We start from the raw sequence: 20607 nt of genomic DNA on the forward strand, positions 1-20607 counted from the left end.
ATGAGCAAGCGCTCTGGCAACAGTGGGAAGGAAAAACTCCCTTTTACAGCTACACCCTCCAGAAATGCTTCATCTGGGCTCTTATCTAGAAGTTGCTAAGCTTTCTCTTCCACTTCCAACCAACCACATTACATTTTAAGACTTTTATATAAGTTTGTTAAAGTTGTGAGCTTAATTTTAACTGTCGACTTTTGGCCGTTTCATGCGATCATGTCATAAAATAATGAAATCAAATAAAATTTTAATTTAAAATTATGAGGGCATTTGAGAGCGCACCCCTTAGGTCATACAGTGTGTCTCTAATAGCTGACTTTTCATTTGACTAATTGAGGGTCACATGGAGGAATTTTAATTTCTCCTCACTTGAACTGATTTCTGTTTCTCTTCTGTAGGAGTTCGTGATCAACTCTCCGGACTTTGAGGCTGCAAAGTTCTGGGTGGGGAACCTGGGAAAGACTGCTACCCATGCTGTGGTGTATGCTCAGCTCTACACACCTGATCAGGTGTGCCACGGACTGCACTCTTTTGTTGTCCCGGTGAGTTCTGGTGAATTTGAATATCTTTAAAGAAATGGCTGCTTGCATCACAAGGTACAAGGCAACTATCAGCAAGTCCAAGAGCTTTTGTGTTGTCAGGTAGCTATTGAAATAAGACCATCCACTCCAACAGTGTTCAGAGCCATAGGAGACCTCACAGCTAAGTTTCTAGTAACTGATGTGAAGCTCACTACTGCTGTTTTGACACTGTGTCGAGCTTCTGAGGTGCTGATGTTTCAGTGTGGTTCAAATCATCCAGGTCACGTGACTCAGAGCGAACTAGATTTCGGTGCGCTTCAGCAGAGGATGATTTAGCTGATGGACGTGCATGAAATGGACTGTTACACTTGATCTGAATTAGACCCTGTAAACAAATGTTTGTTTTTCTGAAGAAGGAAACAAATTACATTTTTTCATTTAAATATAATTTTAAATTAATTAAAAATAAAAGTTAACACATGCCAGCTACTTGCTTTACTTGACAGTGTGTAGAGGAAACCTGATGACATGAGCTCCTAGAAAGTTCTGAGGGCTGTGAGCAAGCTAACAAAAAACCTGTGGTTATACTTAATATTATCATTTATGTTTTATTTTATTGAGTTATTGTGAGCAACACAAATGTTAACAGAGGGAGGATTTTGCTGAAGCACTCTGTTCATTACTGGTGATGGGAATTGATAAGAATGTAGTGATTCTGATTCCATTATCAATATCAGTTTGATACCTTATCTGTCCTCTTATCGAGTCTCACTGGGTTCTTGTTCACTTTGTTTTGAGAGTCACCGCCGTTGCTAAGCAGCAGGACAGAAATGACAGTCATGCAGATTAATTCCATGCTGTGGGTCAGATGTGTGTCCACGGTTGTTGAGGTGTTTACCTTCTTTGTTGTGATTACACGTTTCACAGAACACTTAAAAGTAATGCAGTATGATACTTAATTACTCCTGGGAAAAGGATATTTATTATACTACTTGTTACATTAGTTGCAAGTTGCTCTGTAAAAAAGCTAACAATAAAAATAACAACGAGGCTACAACTCCACACGCCAGCACAAATCTTCCATCTCTAAGGTCTTTGTCTTAGTAGAATTCAAAGCTGACTGCAAAAAGAAAAGATGGCTGCTGGGCTCGGCACTCATTCAGCTTTCACTCTGTGTTCTTAGCTAGCTTAGCATTAGCATGCTCTATTGGCAGATGCTTGCAAAGAATCAAAGTTGTGTGAGGAACATTCTGCGGTTGTTTCTGTCCCACTTTACCGTTTATCTCATCCTTTTGTGCAATAAATGTAAACGTCCATATCCACGCTCTAGACTGTGTCGCTGTTTTCCTCCTCTGACCCGCAGACTGAAATCAGCTGATTGTAGTGCGAGTGCTAGAACTGGATCGATAGGCAGACTAACAAGTCCAAGGAATTGGACTACTGGGAACTGCTTTTCTCAATTCCCATCCCTGTTCATTTTCTTGCCTTGTTTGTGCGGGGATTTCCCCAAAGTGTGTGCTGGTCACCATTATTGACAGTCTGGTGCAATAAGTAGCTTTGTTAGGAATTGTGCTGGACTTGTCTGTGTTACGGTTTCACAGGGTTGCAATAGCCACATTGGCCAGCAGGTGTCACTGTGGAGATGGGATTCAGATTGTTTTGAAACCTCCGTACGCGCCTCGCTCTGCTCATCTCTAGTACCTGATCATTGTTCAAGCTCAGATGGCGTCCCTCAAGTAACTTTTTTTCAGCTGCACCACAGCAGATATCTGCCTCCGTCTCACCCCGTCCCAAGCATCCTCTCGTTACAGCAGCCCTCTACACGTCTTCCCTTACTGGAGGACATGTAAATCTTTTCTGTGGTTCCTCTTTTCCTGTTGCTTGCATGTCTGTCTAATTTTGTCTCCAGAATGCTTGACCTGTGCTGTCTCTCTAATTTATGTCATTTCTAATTTGGTCTATTCTCTTCACTCTCAATAAAGAAGCCTTAGTATCTTCCACTCTGCCACCTCCAGCTTGTCATCCTGTCAGCAGGTCTCACGTCCACCAGATAAACCTTTCCTTTTCACTCTTAATGCTATTCTTCTGTCACAAATCCTCATGTCAACCTACCCTGCCTGGACTCTGCTATCGCTCACTTGTGCGCTGTGCATAACCTACAACGTGGGCAGCACGGCCCTTACAAAAAGGAAGATGCATACAAAAGACTATTTATTTTAAATAAAAGCAAAATGGTGTGTTATTTTCATTATTTCTTAAAAATGATAACTGTCTGAAAAGACTTGAACACCACGATTTCTAAAAGCGTTAGAAATCATGTATGATCAGCAGAGTTGTCATACTGCAGGTATCTTATACTGTGTTATTTTCAGATGTTTGTGTAGATTTGTGTATTATTTGACACAGCCAGTTTAGCTGTATTCACTCTGCTCCAGCTGAGAGATCCCAAGACCCTGCTGGCTTTGCCTGGTGTGCTGGTCGGAGACATGGGGAAGAAGCTGGGTCAGAACGGACTGGATAATGGGTAGGTGACTGCACATGCTGCATTTGTAAAATAAGATGGAAAACAAGCAAATAAAGACATGATGCCCTTGATGTTGTGGAAATATGTTCTCACTGGCTATTGCAGTCACCAGGTAGAGTTGTTGGTCTGCTGGAGTGGTACACAGTGTTTCAGAGTCCTGAAAGAACATTACAGTTATCTTCATGAATCCTTTTAACCACACATGTAGACTGTATGACTGTGTCTTAGGGGTGGGCGGTATTATGAATGTTTATATTAATAATTTTATCCAAAGACGTTTCCTCAGGTATTTCCAGAAATAAAGGAAATCGACTTTTTACAAAGTGGAGAATTTGTAAATAGCGTAAAAAATGCTCCAGAGGAACATTAAACTGCTTCAGGAGCTGCGTGAACGAGGCAACAATCCCATCTACACAAAGGTCTTTGATATTTCTAAGGCCATTACTTTCCCGTATTTTAAAGGCAGAGTCCATCATGGAGGGAACATATGATTTGAGCTGATCGGTGCTTTAATTGACATTAAGTGTAACCCAAACCTTTGCACCCAGATTCTGAGCGAGTCATACAGCAAAGGGTTACGTTTATAGTCGTACAGTTCTAATGGGAGAGCTGCACTCAACAAAGCTCATAGGCACGTTTGACTCAATGACTCAATTTGGAGCCAAGCTGGAGTCTCTGTAGTGAAACTACTCATCCAGTGCAGCATATTTCAAATATTTGCTGCCCAATAATAAGACTGAAAGTTTGGCCTAGTCCTCTGCATGAAATCTTTACGAGTTCGTGGACTTTTGCCATTCCAAATAAATGCAGAGATATGCTTAGTGTTAAGTAGCATGGGTTACATTGAAATAAGTAAAGGAACTTGGGTCGTATGTTCATTTTGGTAGAACTGATGCAGCCAGTTAATGGCAGTGGTAAACTGGTCCATCTCTGAAGATCTGTCTGCGTATTCTCAAGCAGCGCGACAAAGTTTCTTTCATAAAGACCTTTGTATGAGTGGGTAACCTTAACCCCCGATAGGTCACATACTCTGATTTAACTTTAAATTGGAAATTTGAAAATGAAACCTTCCTGGCTACAGAGTTGACACAGAGAAGTTCACTTTTATGCAGGTTCAACTTGTAACCTGAAAGTTTGCCAAAACATTCAAAAATGGCGAGAGCACGGGGAAGAGAAGATAAAGGCTCTGACATATGCAGCAGGAGGTCGTCAGCATATGAGGATATTTTGTGCTCCTGGTCAGCTCTGATGATGCCCTTAATGCAACTGTCAGCTCGCAGCTTAATCACCAATGGAGCAATTGATAACGCAAAAAGAAGAGGGGACATTTCATTGTTTTTCTTTATGCTACCTGTTCTGACCTGTCTCACCGATGTGACGTTTGTGTAATGTATGTATGGCTGGAAGAGGTCTAATTTCGCTGCAGGCAACTGCAAGTGAAAAATAAATCATCATCATCATCATCCTCATCCTCCTCGATTTCTCAGTTTTATCTGAATGTGGAAGCAGAGGTCATCCAGGTCTTTTTTGGTTTTAGATGTCCTTGATCCAACACAGCTGATTTAAATGGCTGAATGACCTCAACTCTTCAACTGAACCCTTGGTTTAGTGAAAGTAATTGTTGAAGTTAATTCGATGATCAATTGGACAAAGAGTCTAAATATCAGTGGTATTGAAAGTAGCTGTGCATAACTAAACATTTGGAGCACTGAGCAGGAAAGTGCAGAAGGGACAGGTGGAGGTGCTGCTAGTGAGTTGGCTACGAGCTAAGCTAAGCTGGTGAATCCCTACAGACAACGTGAATGAATACTGTGAAAAAAGCAGGTGATCGAACAAGATAAAACACATGAAGATTAGACTTATAAAATAAGATGTTATGAGTTATTAATTAAACTGGCTACATAGATAAGGTTCACAAAAATACCACTAGTGTTGTAAAAGGAACAGTAAGTGATACTCTACTGCAGAGAGCCAATATCAGGTGAGAGCGCCTCCCAGGAAGGGACGGATCAGAGAGCTCTGAGGGCAAAAGTCCAATCATGTTTGTGTGTTTGTCCAGACCTTGTAATAACCAGCAAAGCCTATCCACAGATACAACTAAGCATCAGCACATAGGGGATAATAAACCATCCATGTGCTTCTGACCAAAGTAATTTAATGCTTCCAGTAAAGAGTAAGACTTTAAGATTGTGTCCTTCTGCAACGCACTAATTACTTTAAGTCATCAGGAACTGATAGACGTTGGCCTCAGTCTGAACCCGGACTTTACTTCGGATTGGATCCACAGTACCCCACCCAGGATTAGAAGACCATCAGACGCTCCATAGCATGTTGTCCTTTAAAAAAGTATTGAGAATAATCTCATATCGGTAATGATAACGACAGAAGAGTCAGTAACGTTACAAAAACATCACAAAGTAAGAGAAGAGGGAACAACTGACCACATGTCCATTTTGGATTTTATTGAAGAGATGCATTGTGGGACTGCTGGTCAGTTTAAAGGGACACGGTACTTTTTATTGAGCAGGTGATGAGAAACATTTAGCGTGGACACAGTAATTTTCAATAAATTCAAATATTTTCTTTGGTTAAATACCATATATATTAATATTAGGCATAAATATAGAGATTTTTACATAGCTTGGCAGAATTATATCTGTTTTATATGATAAGGATTTTTATGACATTAACGAAAAACATAAAATTGATCCAGACACATACTGGTGATGAGAATTTTGAAAAAACCCATTTATTCCTGGAGGTCTCTGGTTTTGGAGAATATGACCTGACTTACTAACCACAGCTTTGTGGGAATCACCCAATTCAGTGCCCTGCGCTATATTGTAAATAATAGAATGTAATCCGGTGCCACCTGTGGCCTAAAGATGATGGTCATCCAATATTGGATTGTTAATGTAGTGTTAACAAAAGAAAACTGCTCCAGAATCTTTTGTTAACACTTTGTACTGTAGATGGTGATATTCATAAAATTCACCATTTTATTTTAGCAGTGTTCAGAAATGGTTCCACCTCTGCCCATCTTTACTTTCTGAGAAAATGTACCACCTCATTTTACAGTCCTTTGTTGCCTCCGTCCCAACTTTTGTTTTCTGTTAAATGTGTTGGTGCCATAAGACTAAAAATTAGAAAAAAAAGATGATGATGATGATGATGATAACAACAATAAATATCTGCCTGACCTGCCTGCACACCAAAAACAAAGAAACATTAGGATCCACTGAATGGCTCGCTCTTTGATGTGTAACAATTCTTTTCTGTAACATTTATTTCTCTCACAACAGGTTTGCGATGTTCCACAATGTGAGAATCCCACGCGAGAACCTGCTGAATAAGACCGGAGATCTGACTCCTGATGGTCGCTACGTGACACCATTTAAGGTCAGATTTCCAGTGGCAGCCAAAGAAGGCACTTCAAACTCAACAGCCTGATTTCCTGTGCCTTAGCTTTTTTAGATATAACCTTTAACCATATTCTAGAGAACAATGGGTTTATTTCAGAGATGCTCTTTCTTTAAAGAACTAATTATTTATAAGTTATTGAAATTATAAGCGGTTAAAAACTTATCAACAGTAAATGTAGAGATACAGTCACTTAGCTGGCTGAAAGCGGCATTTCTGACAACCGGCGGTTGAAAGCTGCTGGGAGTCCCCCCACATGTAATGTTGTTCCTTCAGTGGGCTGGTTTCAGTCATTATGCAAATGTACTGTTTATAAGATTGGAAACCTGCAGTCAGCTGAGACTGAAGCAGTCACCTGGATGAGAGACGAAACGTTTCTCCCACAAAACGCTACGAACAGATGAACAGAATCAACTTTTGGAGAAAGTTGGGGGCTCTTTATGTTCCTCCCTCGCCTAACCCCACAGCCAACACCTGATTCATCTCGCTCCCCGCTTTGTGCCTATTGTGTGAAAGGCAAGCCTGTGACCACTAGAAGTATGAGGAGGTGGATGAAGGAGGGCTTAGCAGAACTACAGGGCTGTTTTGAGGCGATAGGCTGGGAGAGACTCTGTGAAATTCATGGTGAGGACATCAATGAGCTTACTGAGTGTATCAACACAACCTTTTCAAGTCCATTGTCCCAGCTCGGACGGTCCATTGTTACCCAAAAAACAAGCCATGGGTGAGCAGGCAATAGAGAGGAGGTGAGAATGGTTCAGGTGTTCTTAAGGGCAAGATCAGAGAGGCTAAGAACAATTACAGAAGAAAGGTGGAGTGGAAACTCCAGCAGCATGAGAGAGGTGTGGAGTGGCATGTCTGCTGGACCAGACGGGGTGAGTCCCGACGTCCACAAGCCCTGTGCCCCCCCAGCTTTGTGGAGTCTTTCATAAACTGTTCAAGATGAGTCTGAATCTGAGGGTCCCACTGCTGCGGAAAACATCGTGCTTCAATCCTGTACCAAAGACGCCGCGTCCCGGAGACCCCCAGGATTACAGACCTGTGGTACTGACTTCTTACGTCATGAAGACCCTGGAAAGACTCATCCTGGACCATCTCCAACCTATTGTCAGGCCACTTATCAGAGGCTCTGGCGGGTGCAGCAAATTTTGAAAGCAGAACTGAGACGGAGAGCCGTAAGCTGCTCCAACTGTGTGTGCCGCCATCGTGGTATAGTAGAGATGGACCGATCCGATATTACGTATCGGTATCGGCACGATACTGACCTAAATTACTGGATTTGCCAGGGGGGCAGGTAGGGCATTAACAGGGAAAAGGGGGCACAAAGAAATACTTGACTGTGCAGTTTGCAGTTCTGTTGAAGAAAGATGTTGAATCTATTTAATTATTATAGAAAAATAATTGATTTCTGTGCATTTTTTTTTACAAGTGCATTAAATTAAGGTTGATTACATTGATTAAGCATCACGAGGCGGGGTTTTTCTTTTTTTTCTTTTTTGCAGGAAGTTTGCAACCCTATTAGTTAGTTTGTTTAATATTTCCACAACATAACAGAGTAGCTTTAGTGTTGTTGTTTATTTAAACTTGAGTATGAACTTATGCAAAATGCAGCAAGATATTAAAAACTGTTTTATTTATTAAAAAACACTATCGGATTCATATCGGTATCAGCAGATATCTAAATTTATGATATCGGTATCGGTGGTATCGTGCCATCTCTAGTACATAGCACACTAAGTATACCCACCTGTGGTTCACATACACATTTTCTCATTACACTTGATTGAACACCATCAGTCATTAGTCACACATATTGTGACTGCCATGTGGTCACTGTTCAGTGGGTGGGTTTTGTTGTATTGTTTTGTTTGATGCCTAGGACACCATCAACTAAAGGTGGATGTAGGGTAGTTCAATCACATATTGAGATGCATGTACCATGTAGATTTAAGCAATTTCTGGCATCTGTCCTGCAAAGGACACCGTGGTTGAAGTTCTTGGTTCTGTGTTCACTGTGACGGCTTCGTGAGATAAGCACCACTAGTGGTGCCCCTCATGGGATTTTTAAATTTGGCATTATTTTTGTTTATCTTTAGCAAATTTTAATGTTTAAGCAAACATTGTGATTGGTGCCAGCGGGAGAATTGGTTTGTTGTATGCCAGGGTGTCTGAATTAGGGTCAGGCGATTGGACGAATATATTGACTAGTTTTTACAAGGGCGATTTCTTTCTTTATTTGCTCATGAGTAAGTTTGCTAATAATGATGGAGCTAATAGAAGCAGTCAACAGAAAAAATAAAATCTTTCATCTGCGAACACATGCCCCTCCTCAGAGAGCGCCCAAATGCTCGTCGATGGAGCTGCAGAAGCTGCTGGTAGCCTAGCATGCTCAGCCGGATGGTGGACACGTGCATGCTCATGCAAGTTAGTCGTGTCTGAGTACTTTGCTCGGACTATACGTCTGCACAAGTGGCACACTGCTTTGGTTACATCCTCAGGTTTACCTGTTTAACCCCAAATTGGTGACTTTAAATTTTTTTGTGCAGTCACCGTTAATGCGCCGTCATCATGACTAACGCGATTAACAATTAACCCATCTGGAGCGCAGACTGAGTCTCAATCCCTGAAATGTCTCTGTCAACGCATTTCAAGCAGTTTGTCCAAAGTTTGTTCGTTCTGCGCTCCAGATGTGTCGAACGCGTTAACATGTTTAATCGTGATGACTGCGTTTAAGCCGCGTTAACGCTGACAGCGAGGTTTTTTGTTTTTGGAAACTAGTTCGTCCATGTTTGACTTCTTCTGTGTTGTAAATGTGCAAATCCGTCTGCGCATAATTACATTGCCCCGCCCATCAAAAAGTCTGCGCATGTGCAAATATATCGCCCATGGGCGATTGTTGGACTGACGGGTGTTGGTTGGAAAATTACATATCGCCCGACCCTAGTCTGAATAAACTGTGCAGTCCAGCCACAAATCGAACACTTGTGTCCGACTCGTCTCTGCTGTGCACCCTCATCCAACACCACGCAGTGCAGGGTGCAGGGTATAGGAGGGCTCCTGCAGCGGTTGGGTTACGTTAGCATGGCTAATGCCAGGTGCACAGTATCATCACCAAATACATGCAGATACATGTGGACGGGGCTTTCATCAGTGCTGGTGATTCTAACAAAGCATGGTTAAAGACGGACTCACAGTACGTAGAATGTGCCAACAGAGGAAAAACACATTAGACCCAGTGCCCAGTGCAGTGAACCCAGTGAAGGCTGCTGCCTCTGATGGTTTTTGTACTCAAGGCATGTGCTGACCAGCTTATGGGCGCCTTCACAAAGATCTTTAACAGATCCCTAACAAAGCCAACATCCTACCCTGCCTGATTTCTGTAATCAGGCTGTAATAATTCTGCCATCAGCAGACTGTGACACGGTGCTTAAAGGTCGATTCAATTCGAAGCTTCAGGCCGTCTCCTACAGCAGGGTTTCACTGACCTTAATAATCAAATGAAATGTTTAGAACAGAGCAGCACATATTACTGGCATAAATATTCAGGCATGTGTGTATATTTCTGTCAGTACTCTGTGCCTGCCCAGCATTTGAATGGCATGTAGTTGCTGGAACTGTGGGATCGAGAAATGAATGAATTCACATTTAAGTTTTGATTTTGTGTAAGAACATTAGCAGTGCAGTTAAATAATCATTTTATGTTTTCATATTCAGAAACACAATTCAGCAATCCTGTGAAGGACCACACGGCCATTTTATAAATGACTAATAATAATGTCTTTGCTGTGTTTTTAATCAGTCCTCATCAGTGTCTCTTTTGTCTCTTCCAGGACCCTAAAAAGCGTTTTGGGGCATCTCTTGGTGCCTTATCAGGGGGCAGAGTGTATATCACCAGGATGGCTCTTATCAACCTGAAGTTAGCTTTGACAGTGGCTATCCGCTTCTCAGCTGCCAGGAGACAGTTTGGACCCACAGACACAGAGGAAATCCCTGTTTTAGAGTACCAGTTACAGGTAATAACATCAGGTACAGGTAACGTTTGGTGGGTAAAATAAGTTTCACCCAGTTTTCTAACTAAATACATTTGTAAAGGTGTTTTTGACATTTTCACTAGATGTTGGGAACAACATATTCAATTTACTCAAAAAAATCAAACCATAAATGTCTATGAATTAAGCTACGTGTAAAATGACATGTGAAACGGGGGAAAGGTGTTGAACACGTTAGGAAGTGAGGTGCCAAATGCATGGAAAGTTAGGACACTGAGCCTGACAGCTGCCGCCTGTCAGTAATTAGAAGACAGCACTGCCACGATATCAACATTAATACCAGCTGATTCATTCATAAGCAGGTGTCACACAGGAAACCTCTCGATGTTTAACCCCAGGGAGCTTTCTCAACACCTTTGCAACCTTATTGTTGGGAAACGTACTGATGTCATCGAGAATTTCCAAACTGCTGAAGGCTCGAGTGAGCACATAAACCGTCCACGACCAGGTGCAAGACTTCAGACAGAGGGGTGAAATGAAATATGAGAAGAGTTGTCCAAGAGTCAGTGACTACTTGTGGAGAGCTGCAGAAAGACCTGGAATCAGCAGATAGACAGCATGTTAGTAAGCGAGCTGCCTGCTCATGTTTGCCCCTCTGATGCTGGACAGGAGGCCCCGTGTGTTACTGAGGCAGGTTATTGGCCAGCAGATGGACGGGTCCAGTTCCTTCTCAGGATCCTTGGGGATCAGACCTTCCTGCCTTCAGTTAGACTTCCTGCCTCATCTCTTAGCAGCTGATTCATTGGTGCTGCCTGCACTAAGCTAGCCGCACAAAATGTGAAAGATAACACCAGAGTGTACTAATACTATGTAATCTATAATCCCCAGGTTAGTTTAATAATAACAATAATATAATAATGATAATGATATGATGATGATGATAAAACATTTTATTTGAAAGCGCCTTTCAGAACACTCAAGGTCACAGTAGAATAAAAAGCAACACAAAAGCATAAGACATAAACTAATAAAAGAGCAGAGTGGGAGGTTATGTGGGATAAGCTATTTTGAACAAGTGAGTTTTGAGTTGGGACTTAAAGAGAGAGAAGGAAGAGATGTTTCTTAAATCAGGAGGTCGGGAATTCCAGAGTCGTGGAGCAGAGCAGCTGAAAGCCCTGCTCCCCATGGTGGCAAGACGGGGGGAGGGGACGGAGAGTGAAAGGGAAGAAGTAGATCTGAGACAACGAGATGGGGCGGTGATCTTAACCAGATCAGAGAGATATGGAGGAGAGAGATGATGAATAGCCTTAAATGTGTACAAGAGTATTTTGAAATTGATGCGATATTTGACCGGGAGCCAATGAAGCTGCAGGACAGGAGTGATGTGGTGGATAGAAGGGGTCCTGGTGATGATACGGGCAGCAGAGTTCTGGAGCTTGTGGATGGATTTTTGAGTAAGACCAAAAAGAAGTGAATTACAATAATCAGTCCAGGAAGTAACAAGGCTGTGGACAAGAATGGCAGCCACGTGGGCGGAGAAAAGGACGGAGACGATTAATGTTGCGCAATTGAAAGTAATCAGACCGACTAACATTATTAATGTGTGAATTGAAAGAGCTCTGTCGAGGATGACACCCAAGCTTTTCACAGAGGAAGAAACGAAGAGTTATTGATAGTAACAGAGAAGCTGTTGGTTCATGTTGATTTAGTGCCGACTGAGAGGAGCTCGGATTGAAATGTTAAAGGTTTGCACATGCACACCACTGCTCCAACATAACAGTGGTGTGAAAACCTTTAACAGGACCTTAGGTTGAGTTTTGCATCCCTGGTTTTATCAGAATGAGGAAGCTGTGCACATTATGCATGTGAGCACTGTGATTGAAGGACTGCTGACAGTTACTGTTAGAGCCCATCAGACCAGCTTGCCTTGCTGAAGCGACTAAAACGTGGTCGGTTTTACTAAATAATCATTGCTTAGGAGCCATCCATAGATTAATATTAACCACTGTCAGAGCTGTTTTATTCATTCTTATTTTCAGCGTTAGGTCTGAGCTGTGGTGAGTTTCTGTTTAGATTTAAAGTTACTGTTTGTGGCAGTCACATCACTATTGTGTGCGGCTTTTATTATTGGAATTAAAGTATAATTGAATCATTAAAATATCTTATGCATTATGGAAATGGATGCCAAGTAACAATAAAACAAACGACTGCAGTTGGATGAATTATAAAATCTGGACTGGAAGCTTTGAATCTTTCCTCGGGGACACACCGTCACACTGCTGTTAATGAAGATGTGAAAGCAGTTCAACTACTGAATATCCAGAAATTATAAATCCTCTCATAAGAAGGATTCAGACACAGTAACGATTTATGTAATGATCTGTATGCTGACACAGTGCAGAGTAAATAAGGTTTGTTTTCTTAGTTTCCTGAGTCCATCAGTGTATTGTGGGAATCATGTTTTTTAATATTGAACAGCAACAGTAAGTAAGTGAGTGAGTGTGGCTGCTGTTATTAAATTCCATGTTCTTATTGTGTGTTTTCCCAGCAATGGCGTCTGATTCCGTACTTGGCGGCAGCCTATGCTCTTGAAAACTTCACCAAATCCATCTTGATGAACTTTGTTGAGTTTCAGATTGGACAGATGTTGAAAGACAACAGTGACACAGTGAGTAAGCATGCAGCATGTGTGTATGTAGAGTGTTTTTAGTTTTTATGAAGTAAAGTTGAATATATATGTGTTTCTCAGGCAGGGATGGGCAGAGAGATCCATGCAATTGGTTGCTCCAGCAAACCACTGGGATCATGGACTGCTCAAAGAGGCATCCAGGAGTGCCGGGAGGCCTGTGGTGGACACGGATACTTGGCCAGTCAGTCTCTCTCTGTCTCAATGTCACTCCTGCACATGCTCACTTAGGGCTGGCTGTCTCTCAGGAGGACGGGCAGGTCATCTACTAATCAGAACATTGGTTTGATCCAAGTCTGCATGTCAGCTATTGTCCAATATATTAATGTTGAGCTTACAATAATCTGCAAAGCCCTCTCAAAAAAGATTAGAGAAGATAACGCACAGTGCATCCTGACCAAACCAGTGCCATAAAAGGGAGGCCAAAATCCAAAAATCCAGAATCTTTTCACTTTAGGCAGCGTGTTTCTGGTCCCAGTCATATAAAGGACACACACTGGTCCTTGTTCTCTCCTTGGATTTAACTATAATTGCTGTTTGTGTGGAGGGTTTCCATGTGAGTGACCACAGCTGCATATTTTTTATTTTGTCATTTTATTCCAAGATGAATTATAAACCAGGATGCTGCTGAAAGGTTCTCTGCCGTGTTTGATGCTGATTTAAACTTAGTGATGTGGACTCAAAGGTTTCATCCTTCAGCAGTCAGTGTAACTATTTTAGACAAAGTGGCACCTCTGGAAAAATCTATCCTATGTTTAAATGTTTGTCTTTGGATGAATGAAAATATTAATAATTTGATTATTGCTCCCAATCACATGATTTCAGTATTAGACAGCATATCAGTTTCTTAGACTCTTCTGTTGAATCGGACCTCAGAAACCTCAGTGTCATATTCAACAGTTCAACAGAGCATCACTCCAAACGGCTGGTTCAGAGCCGTTTTTATCATCTAAAGCAGGAGTGTCCAACTCCAGGCCTGGAGGGCCGGTGTCCTGCAGGTTTAAGTTGTCCTTGCAGGTTTAAGTTGTCCTGCAGGTTTAAGTTGTCCTTGATCCAACACAGCTGATTTAAATGGTTAAATGGCCTCCTCAAGATTTCTTGAAGTTCTCCAGAGGCCTGATAATGAACTAATCATCTGATTCAGGTGTGTTGACCCAGGGTGAGATCTAAAACCTGCAGGACACCAGCCCTCGAGGCCTGGAGTTTGAGACCCCTGATCTAAGGATCTTGAGAACTTGAGATGATTCTTCATGCTTTTATTTCGTCCTGTTGGGATTATTGTAAAAGTCTCTTTGCTTGTTTCTTTAGACTGTGCAGAATGCTGCAGCAAGACTTAACTGGCACAAACAGGAGGTCACACATCGCTCCAGTTTTAGCTTCTCTTCATTGGTTGCCAGTAAAGTTAAAGTTTGGTTCAGGGAGCCTCTCTCTCTGTACGCGTCACCGACCCGATCAGCAAACTGCACCAGACCATCGCACTTCCTCCTCCATGTTTGACAGTTGATGCCACACACTGTGGAGCTTTCACCTGCTCGACGGTGTACAAAGATCCTGTGTGACGAACCGAAGACTTCAAATGTTGATCCATCAGTCCATAACACCTTCTTCCAGTCTTCAGTAGTCCAATGGTAGCATTTCATGGCCCAGACGAGCCTCAGTCTGACGTCTGGCTTTCTTTCTGCAGCTCGTCCTGTCAAACCTGCAGCTCGAAGTCTTCTCTTCACAGCTGAAGCTGAGACTTGCTCACTACGACCGCTATTACGCTTGAAGCTGTTGATCTGTGAGCCGCCATCACACAGCTGTTAACTCTCAGAAACTTGTCCTCTGATTCAGCTGTGTCTGCCAGACCTCTTCCTGTCACAGTTCCTGAGTGCCTTTGATGGTGAAGGAATCGATTCACTGACTTTCTTTGAAATATTTCTGGAGGAAAGACCTATATTTTTAAGTGTCATGATGGTCTGTCTCTCTTCCACTGTTAATTGGCTTTTTCTCACCATTTTTGTAGCAACATTGTTCTCGTGTCACTCAGAGAACACCTCGGATGGTTCTGTAGAGAACGGCTGGTTCATTCTCCTGCCTTCTGTCTCTCTGGTGAACCTCCTTGGCTGGTCAAGGCTGTGAGTCGTTGCTTGGCAGTTTCCAAGAACTCGGGAATGGACAGCTTGCTGTACTTGTTAGGCACCTTCTTTGTTGCACCTTTCTGCAGTTCTGATAGTTGGCTAACTTCCCTCTGTGCTACCTTGAGCTTAGCCTCTAGTCTCCTTCTCTATGGAGGGCACTGCTCTGTGTGACTGTTGAGCTTGTAGCCAAGCATCTCACTGATCACTGCTGCTGTGGTGTAGATCGTAATGGTTGCAGTAGGTATCGAGAGAGAGCTAAATCACATCAATCTTTGGTGGGACCATCCTTTGCCTTCTTCTATGTCCACACACAGTTTTTAAAGGAACTCTGCTGGTAGGTTGTTCCAAACATCTCAGAGAACTAAGCACAGGTCTGCTGTGGATGTCGGCGTCCTCACATCCTTCTGTCTGTAATCCCACACACACTCTATGTTGAGATCAGGGCTCTGTGGGGGCCGGACCATCCAGTACTTCTTGTTCTTCTTCACGCTGAAGATAGCTCTCCATGACCGGCTGTGTGTTTGGGCTCGTTGTCCTGCTGCAGAATACATTTGGGGCCAATAAACCATCATTTCTTCTGAAAGCTTTCTTTGTTTGCAGCATTTTTCACACCTGCCTAACACTTGTGCACAGCACTGTGTGTATACGTCAGTGTTTCCTTTTTTATTTCAGTGAATCGGCTGGGTGACCTGCGTGATGACAATGACCCAAACTGCACATATGAAGGAGACAACAACGTACTGCTGCAACAGACCAGCAGCTATTTGCTCTCCTGGCTCCATGCAAAACAGCGTGGTCAGTCCTCTGTTCACCAGCAGATTATAAATACCTGCAGTAAAGGTCAATAGATGGGCTGGGTCAGTCACTGAAGCTTCTCTCTTTGGTGTTTGGTTATGGGGGCTCAGATGGTGTGCGGATTGAGTCTCCCTTTCACACCGTGGATTTTCTGGAGGAGTCTCAGGAGATCCTCAAAAGCAGGTTCACTGCACTCACAGTGGACGACTGTGTGGATTCTGCAGGTACGTTACTTTCTGCTACAGCTTCCAATCAACTTTTACATGAGATAGTGGAATTCCTTCTTTTCAGATCCTCTTATATACTAAACCTTTTAAAACAGAGCGAGATTTGCAAATGAGGTAAATGTGTAATTTTCAATATGTTCCACAAACGAGAGTATAGTGAACTTTAGTCACTTAGCGCTGATATTCAGCTTTACATTAAATGAACAAATGCAGTCTGACTGTGATCTGTTGTTTAAGTTTTGTTTAAAGTTAAACAGTTTAATTGAGCAAATATGACGAACTTTACCACAAACACCAGTTAAGTTCATTTCCCTGCTGACCCAGTAAGAAACAGGCTCCCTCCTCAGGATCTGGGGTCAGTTCTCAGCCCTCTGCTGTGGGTCTGAGAGGACCCCACACTGCATGGTCCTAACCCAACACCATCGATGTGATTACAAAGGAGGGGAGGTGGGGAACATTTAAGAAAAAAGGAACATAAATAAAAAGGGGAACTGATAGAGCCGCATGTGTCTGCTTCTCTGCACTGTAAGCTGCCTGATTGTGATTTATAATAGTTGGCCATAAACATGTAAATGTATCTGCCTTTCTGCTGTGACTGGTTCAGCTTGACTACAGACTGTATTACTGAAACCTTTCCAGTGTAGCTAACATCCTCCCCCTTGTCTGTCAGTGCCTTTGGCAGCCTATAAGTGGCTTGTGTGTTTCCTGCTGGAGGAGAGTCAGAAGAAGCTGGAACAAGAGCGAGCGTCGGGCAACGATGACTTTGAAGCCCGTAACAACTGCCAAGTAAGACCAACGACTGTGTGCAGACACACACACACACCCAAACATCTGATTCTGGTGGCATTCAGCATCACATGCAGCTTCACTGGCTGAAGTTTGGACAGAAACTTGATGCTTTTTATCTAAATCAGACTGAGCTAAAGGTCGTTTGATTTGGATTCATCGATCTGAGATGAACCTACTCCAGACTGGCATGAACCCAGTATTTGAGATGACCTGTTACTGACACAGCCTGTGCTGCTGTCAGTGATGGACCTTGGAACTTGGTTGCCTTTTTTCTTAGTCAGCAGGAAGCTTTTATGGTCTGGGGAAAAGAGTTTGAACACTATGAAATGTTCTGCCTCTAACTCTAAGATTTGTCTGTCTGCTCCAACCTTATATCGTCTACTCAGGATGTAAATCATAGTAAACAGATCAGGTCACAAATACTCATAGCAGGCTGTGCAGCACCATGATGCAGACATTAGCCTGTATCTGCAGTACTGTGTATACTGCACCGTGTGTGTGTGTGTGTGTGTGTGTGTGGTGCAGAATGAGGTTGAAAGCGACACGCTAACGTCAGAGAGCGTCTGACTTACAGAGAAGTTTATTTTAGGCAACAAGAACGTGCCTGAAATAAATAAATAACCTAACAGAGTTTTAAAAGTAAAAGAAAGTCTCACTCTGTGTTTGAGTTGATGTTCATGTTACAGAAATGTTTGTGTCAAATTACACAGATCTAATTAGAATAAACTGAGTGAAGCATGAAGCCACATGTGACTGAATGTTTCAGTGTGATGTGAACTTGAGAAAAGCAAAGAAACTGTAATGAAGTGATTTTAAAGTTTAATCTCAGAGTCAGAGAGAAGTAGAATAAATGTGGGTGGACACTGATGGTTACATGGTTGGATGGTCAACATGCAAAGATGTGACGGCCAGCAGGAGAGAGGGGGGAGAAAGGGTGAGCAGGTACCATGGTGGGGTGTAAAATAGATTTGAGCTTCTTCCCTTTTATCTTGTGTCAGATGAGCAGTTCAGAAGATCTCAGACGGTCACAGCTGAACATGGCAGCAGTGGAGGCGGAGCTGCAGTCCGACCTGTGACGTGATTTTCTAATTTGTGGCTTTTTGTCTGCTCATTTGTTCTGTGCTAAAAGCTTAAATCAGAAGGATTTTGACTTGCATCATACGTCCAGGAGCTGTCCTGTCGGGTGAATCCTCGGCCTGCAATAACAGGATCGTTCTGTGCTCATCCTTTCTCCAACCTCCTGTTACCAAACATAACAGAGTCAGCATGAGCTCAGAGCAGATTGGTCAGTATAGTATAATAAGTTTAGTTCAGGTGATTTGATTGTTATTTTGTTAGTGCTAAGTTGCTTCAAATAGTGAACGTTCACTTTTTCATCTTTGGTGAAACGTAGAAGTCTGAATATTATTCTTTAGTGGGACAAATGCAGGTAAAAAATCATCCTTCTTTGCTGTCCAGGCTACTGAAATCTTCCCAGAAATAACAAGTGGGCAGCTACCGCTAACAGATGGGACTGATAGCATCTGATTTAGGCTGGTCAGGTTTCTTCATACCAGGGTGAGCAGGTATGTAAGGCCCCTTACCCACACTGGCTCCAGTTAAACTCTGCTTTATCTACTGGTGGGACTCGGAGGATCAGAGGTTTAGACTTTTTAAAAAGCCAGAATCAGCTTCCTGTAGAGGAGTTTTGTGGGCCTGCGGATGGACACGTCCAGAACACGTGCACGTGGTTAGATTACAAATCAGCTGTTTCTGTGTTTTTATGTCTTCAGTGTACTTAAATGTATGTGTATGTGTACAGGTTTACTACTGCAGGTCACTGGCCATGGCCTACATTGAGCACACCTGCCTGCAGAGATTTCATGAGCTGACCACTAATCAGGACACACCAGCTGGTCTCAGACCAGTATTAAGGAAACTTTGTGCCTTGTATGGGCTGTGGAGCCTCAGCAGCCACATGGCGACACTGTACCAGGGTATGTAGTGGGCTCGATGCTGTATACCCGGAGAAATCTTCATCGTAGTGATGTAACACAGTGTTGTTGTTTCTAGGTAGTTACTGGAGTGGACGTAAGCCTGCTGAGCTGGTCCAGATGGCAATCCTCACTCTCTGCTCCCAGGTACTGTTTATGGCAGATATACAGGAAGTATATAGAAATGCGTATACATTCCTATGTATAGGGCGCAGCTTCACTAATTATCAAAGCAATTACAAATGTGGTTGCTGTAATACGCACACGTGTGCATTTCGTACTGTCGTGTTTTTGTTCTTTATTCAGCTGTTTGCATTTATGAGTTAAGAGACGAGCAATAAAAACACGAGTGGCTCCTTTGACAGAGTAAAGCAGATAATCTTACACATTGATCTTAAACGTGACATTTGACTGTTTTGGTACCAGTCAAACTCTGGTATGCTTCAGGGCGTGTCCACATTTTGATTGACATGTCCACCGGAGAAGGCCGCATCCTGGGTCTCAGTCAGATTTGTGATTCATAACATTTGATTTCTAAACACAAAGACAGCGAAAAAACTCAAAGCTTCAGAATCTGTCAGTGACCTCAAAGCGGCTCCATCCATCGTTTGGACCGTGTAGTTACGCACTGACTCGTATGGTCTAACTGTGCCTTACTTGTGCTCTCCTGTACTTTGGGAACATCTTCCTAGAACAGAAGGACATTGAAGAAATGATGGCTTGGCCTGACTGTAAAATCTGCTCCGTCTCTCTCACAGCTAAAGGATGATGCAGTAGCCTTGGTGGATGTCCTGGCACCCACTGATTTCATCCTCAACTCACCTATTGGCTGCGCTGATGGACAGGTAAACGCATACAAACACAGAAAATCCAGTTGTATCGTAAAAACGTTGCTGTGCGTCAAATTTCAAGGACATTGAAACGTTTTACTTTTATTTACATTTGGCTACATCGCAACACAAGTAATCTCAGATAATAAGCGTGAGAATCCGTGTTAAATACGTGAAGAAACACTGTTCCTTTGTCCTCTTCCTGCAGATTTACAACCACCTGTGGTCCACAGTAATGCAGGGCAGCAAAGTGCTGGAGCGTCCATCCTGGTGGAAGGAGTTCTGCTCAGACAAACCTGTGCTTGGATCTCTGCGGCCTAAACTCTAAAACCCTGTCGTGCTCTGCAAAGGATCTCTGCCTGTCTGTGCAGTGAACTTGCTTGGGCTCAAATTCCAACAATGTTAGGAAATGTTTAACAAGTCCATTAAAAACTTTACAAACTGTGACACTCGAGATTTCAACAAGCTTTCATGAATCCTCTGCTCCATACACGACATTTCCATTATCATTTAGTTGCACACGAGTGCTTAAACTTTAAGAAAACTGTGCTACTCAACAATAATTCAAATTAGTTGCAGCCCTGAGACCTCGACATGCTTCAGCAGTTCTGGTAACATCATTGCTGGTTGATAGCTGGTATATTTTTATAGTTTAACCGTCTCTGCGTCCAGTTTTTCTAACTTCACACCAGAAATGTCGATATGCTGTTTTTTTCCATCACATTTGTAGATCTACACA

General features: G+C 42.6%; 1 protein-coding gene across 4 annotated transcripts in view; it reads left to right on the top strand.

The window, feature by feature from the left end:
- The window catches only part of acox3 (acyl-CoA oxidase 3, pristanoyl), a 25971-nt gene extending 5656 nt beyond the window's left edge, over positions 1 to 20315 (top strand). For all 4 annotated transcript variants that reach the window (XM_005948743.3, XM_014329740.2, XM_042214252.1 and 1 more), the window contains 13 exons: positions 393 to 536; positions 2951 to 3039; positions 6342 to 6438; positions 10290 to 10472; positions 12997 to 13116; positions 13198 to 13318; positions 15927 to 16049; positions 16160 to 16273; positions 16947 to 17062; positions 18867 to 19041; positions 19118 to 19185; positions 19797 to 19883; positions 20077 to 20315. In XM_005948743.3, coding sequence (XP_005948805.1) covers positions 393 to 536; positions 2951 to 3039; positions 6342 to 6438; positions 10290 to 10472; positions 12997 to 13116; positions 13198 to 13318; positions 15927 to 16049; positions 16160 to 16273; positions 16947 to 17062; positions 18867 to 19041; positions 19118 to 19185; positions 19797 to 19883; positions 20077 to 20196 — 1557 coding nt within the window. In that variant the 3' untranslated portion in view covers positions 20197 to 20315. The remainder of the gene's footprint in view (positions 1 to 392; positions 537 to 2950; positions 3040 to 6341; positions 6439 to 10289; positions 10473 to 12996; positions 13117 to 13197; positions 13319 to 15926; positions 16050 to 16159; positions 16274 to 16946; positions 17063 to 18866; positions 19042 to 19117; positions 19186 to 19796; positions 19884 to 20076) is intronic.
- Positions 20316 to 20607: the final 292 nt, after the last annotated feature.

The sequence above is a fragment of the Haplochromis burtoni genome, unplaced genomic scaffold (assembly GCF_018398535.1).
Source record: "Haplochromis burtoni strain Fernald_Lab_line unplaced genomic scaffold, NCSU_Asbu1 Contig_538, whole genome shotgun sequence".
NCBI classification, from domain to species: Eukaryota; Metazoa; Chordata; class Actinopteri; order Cichliformes; family Cichlidae; genus Haplochromis; species Haplochromis burtoni.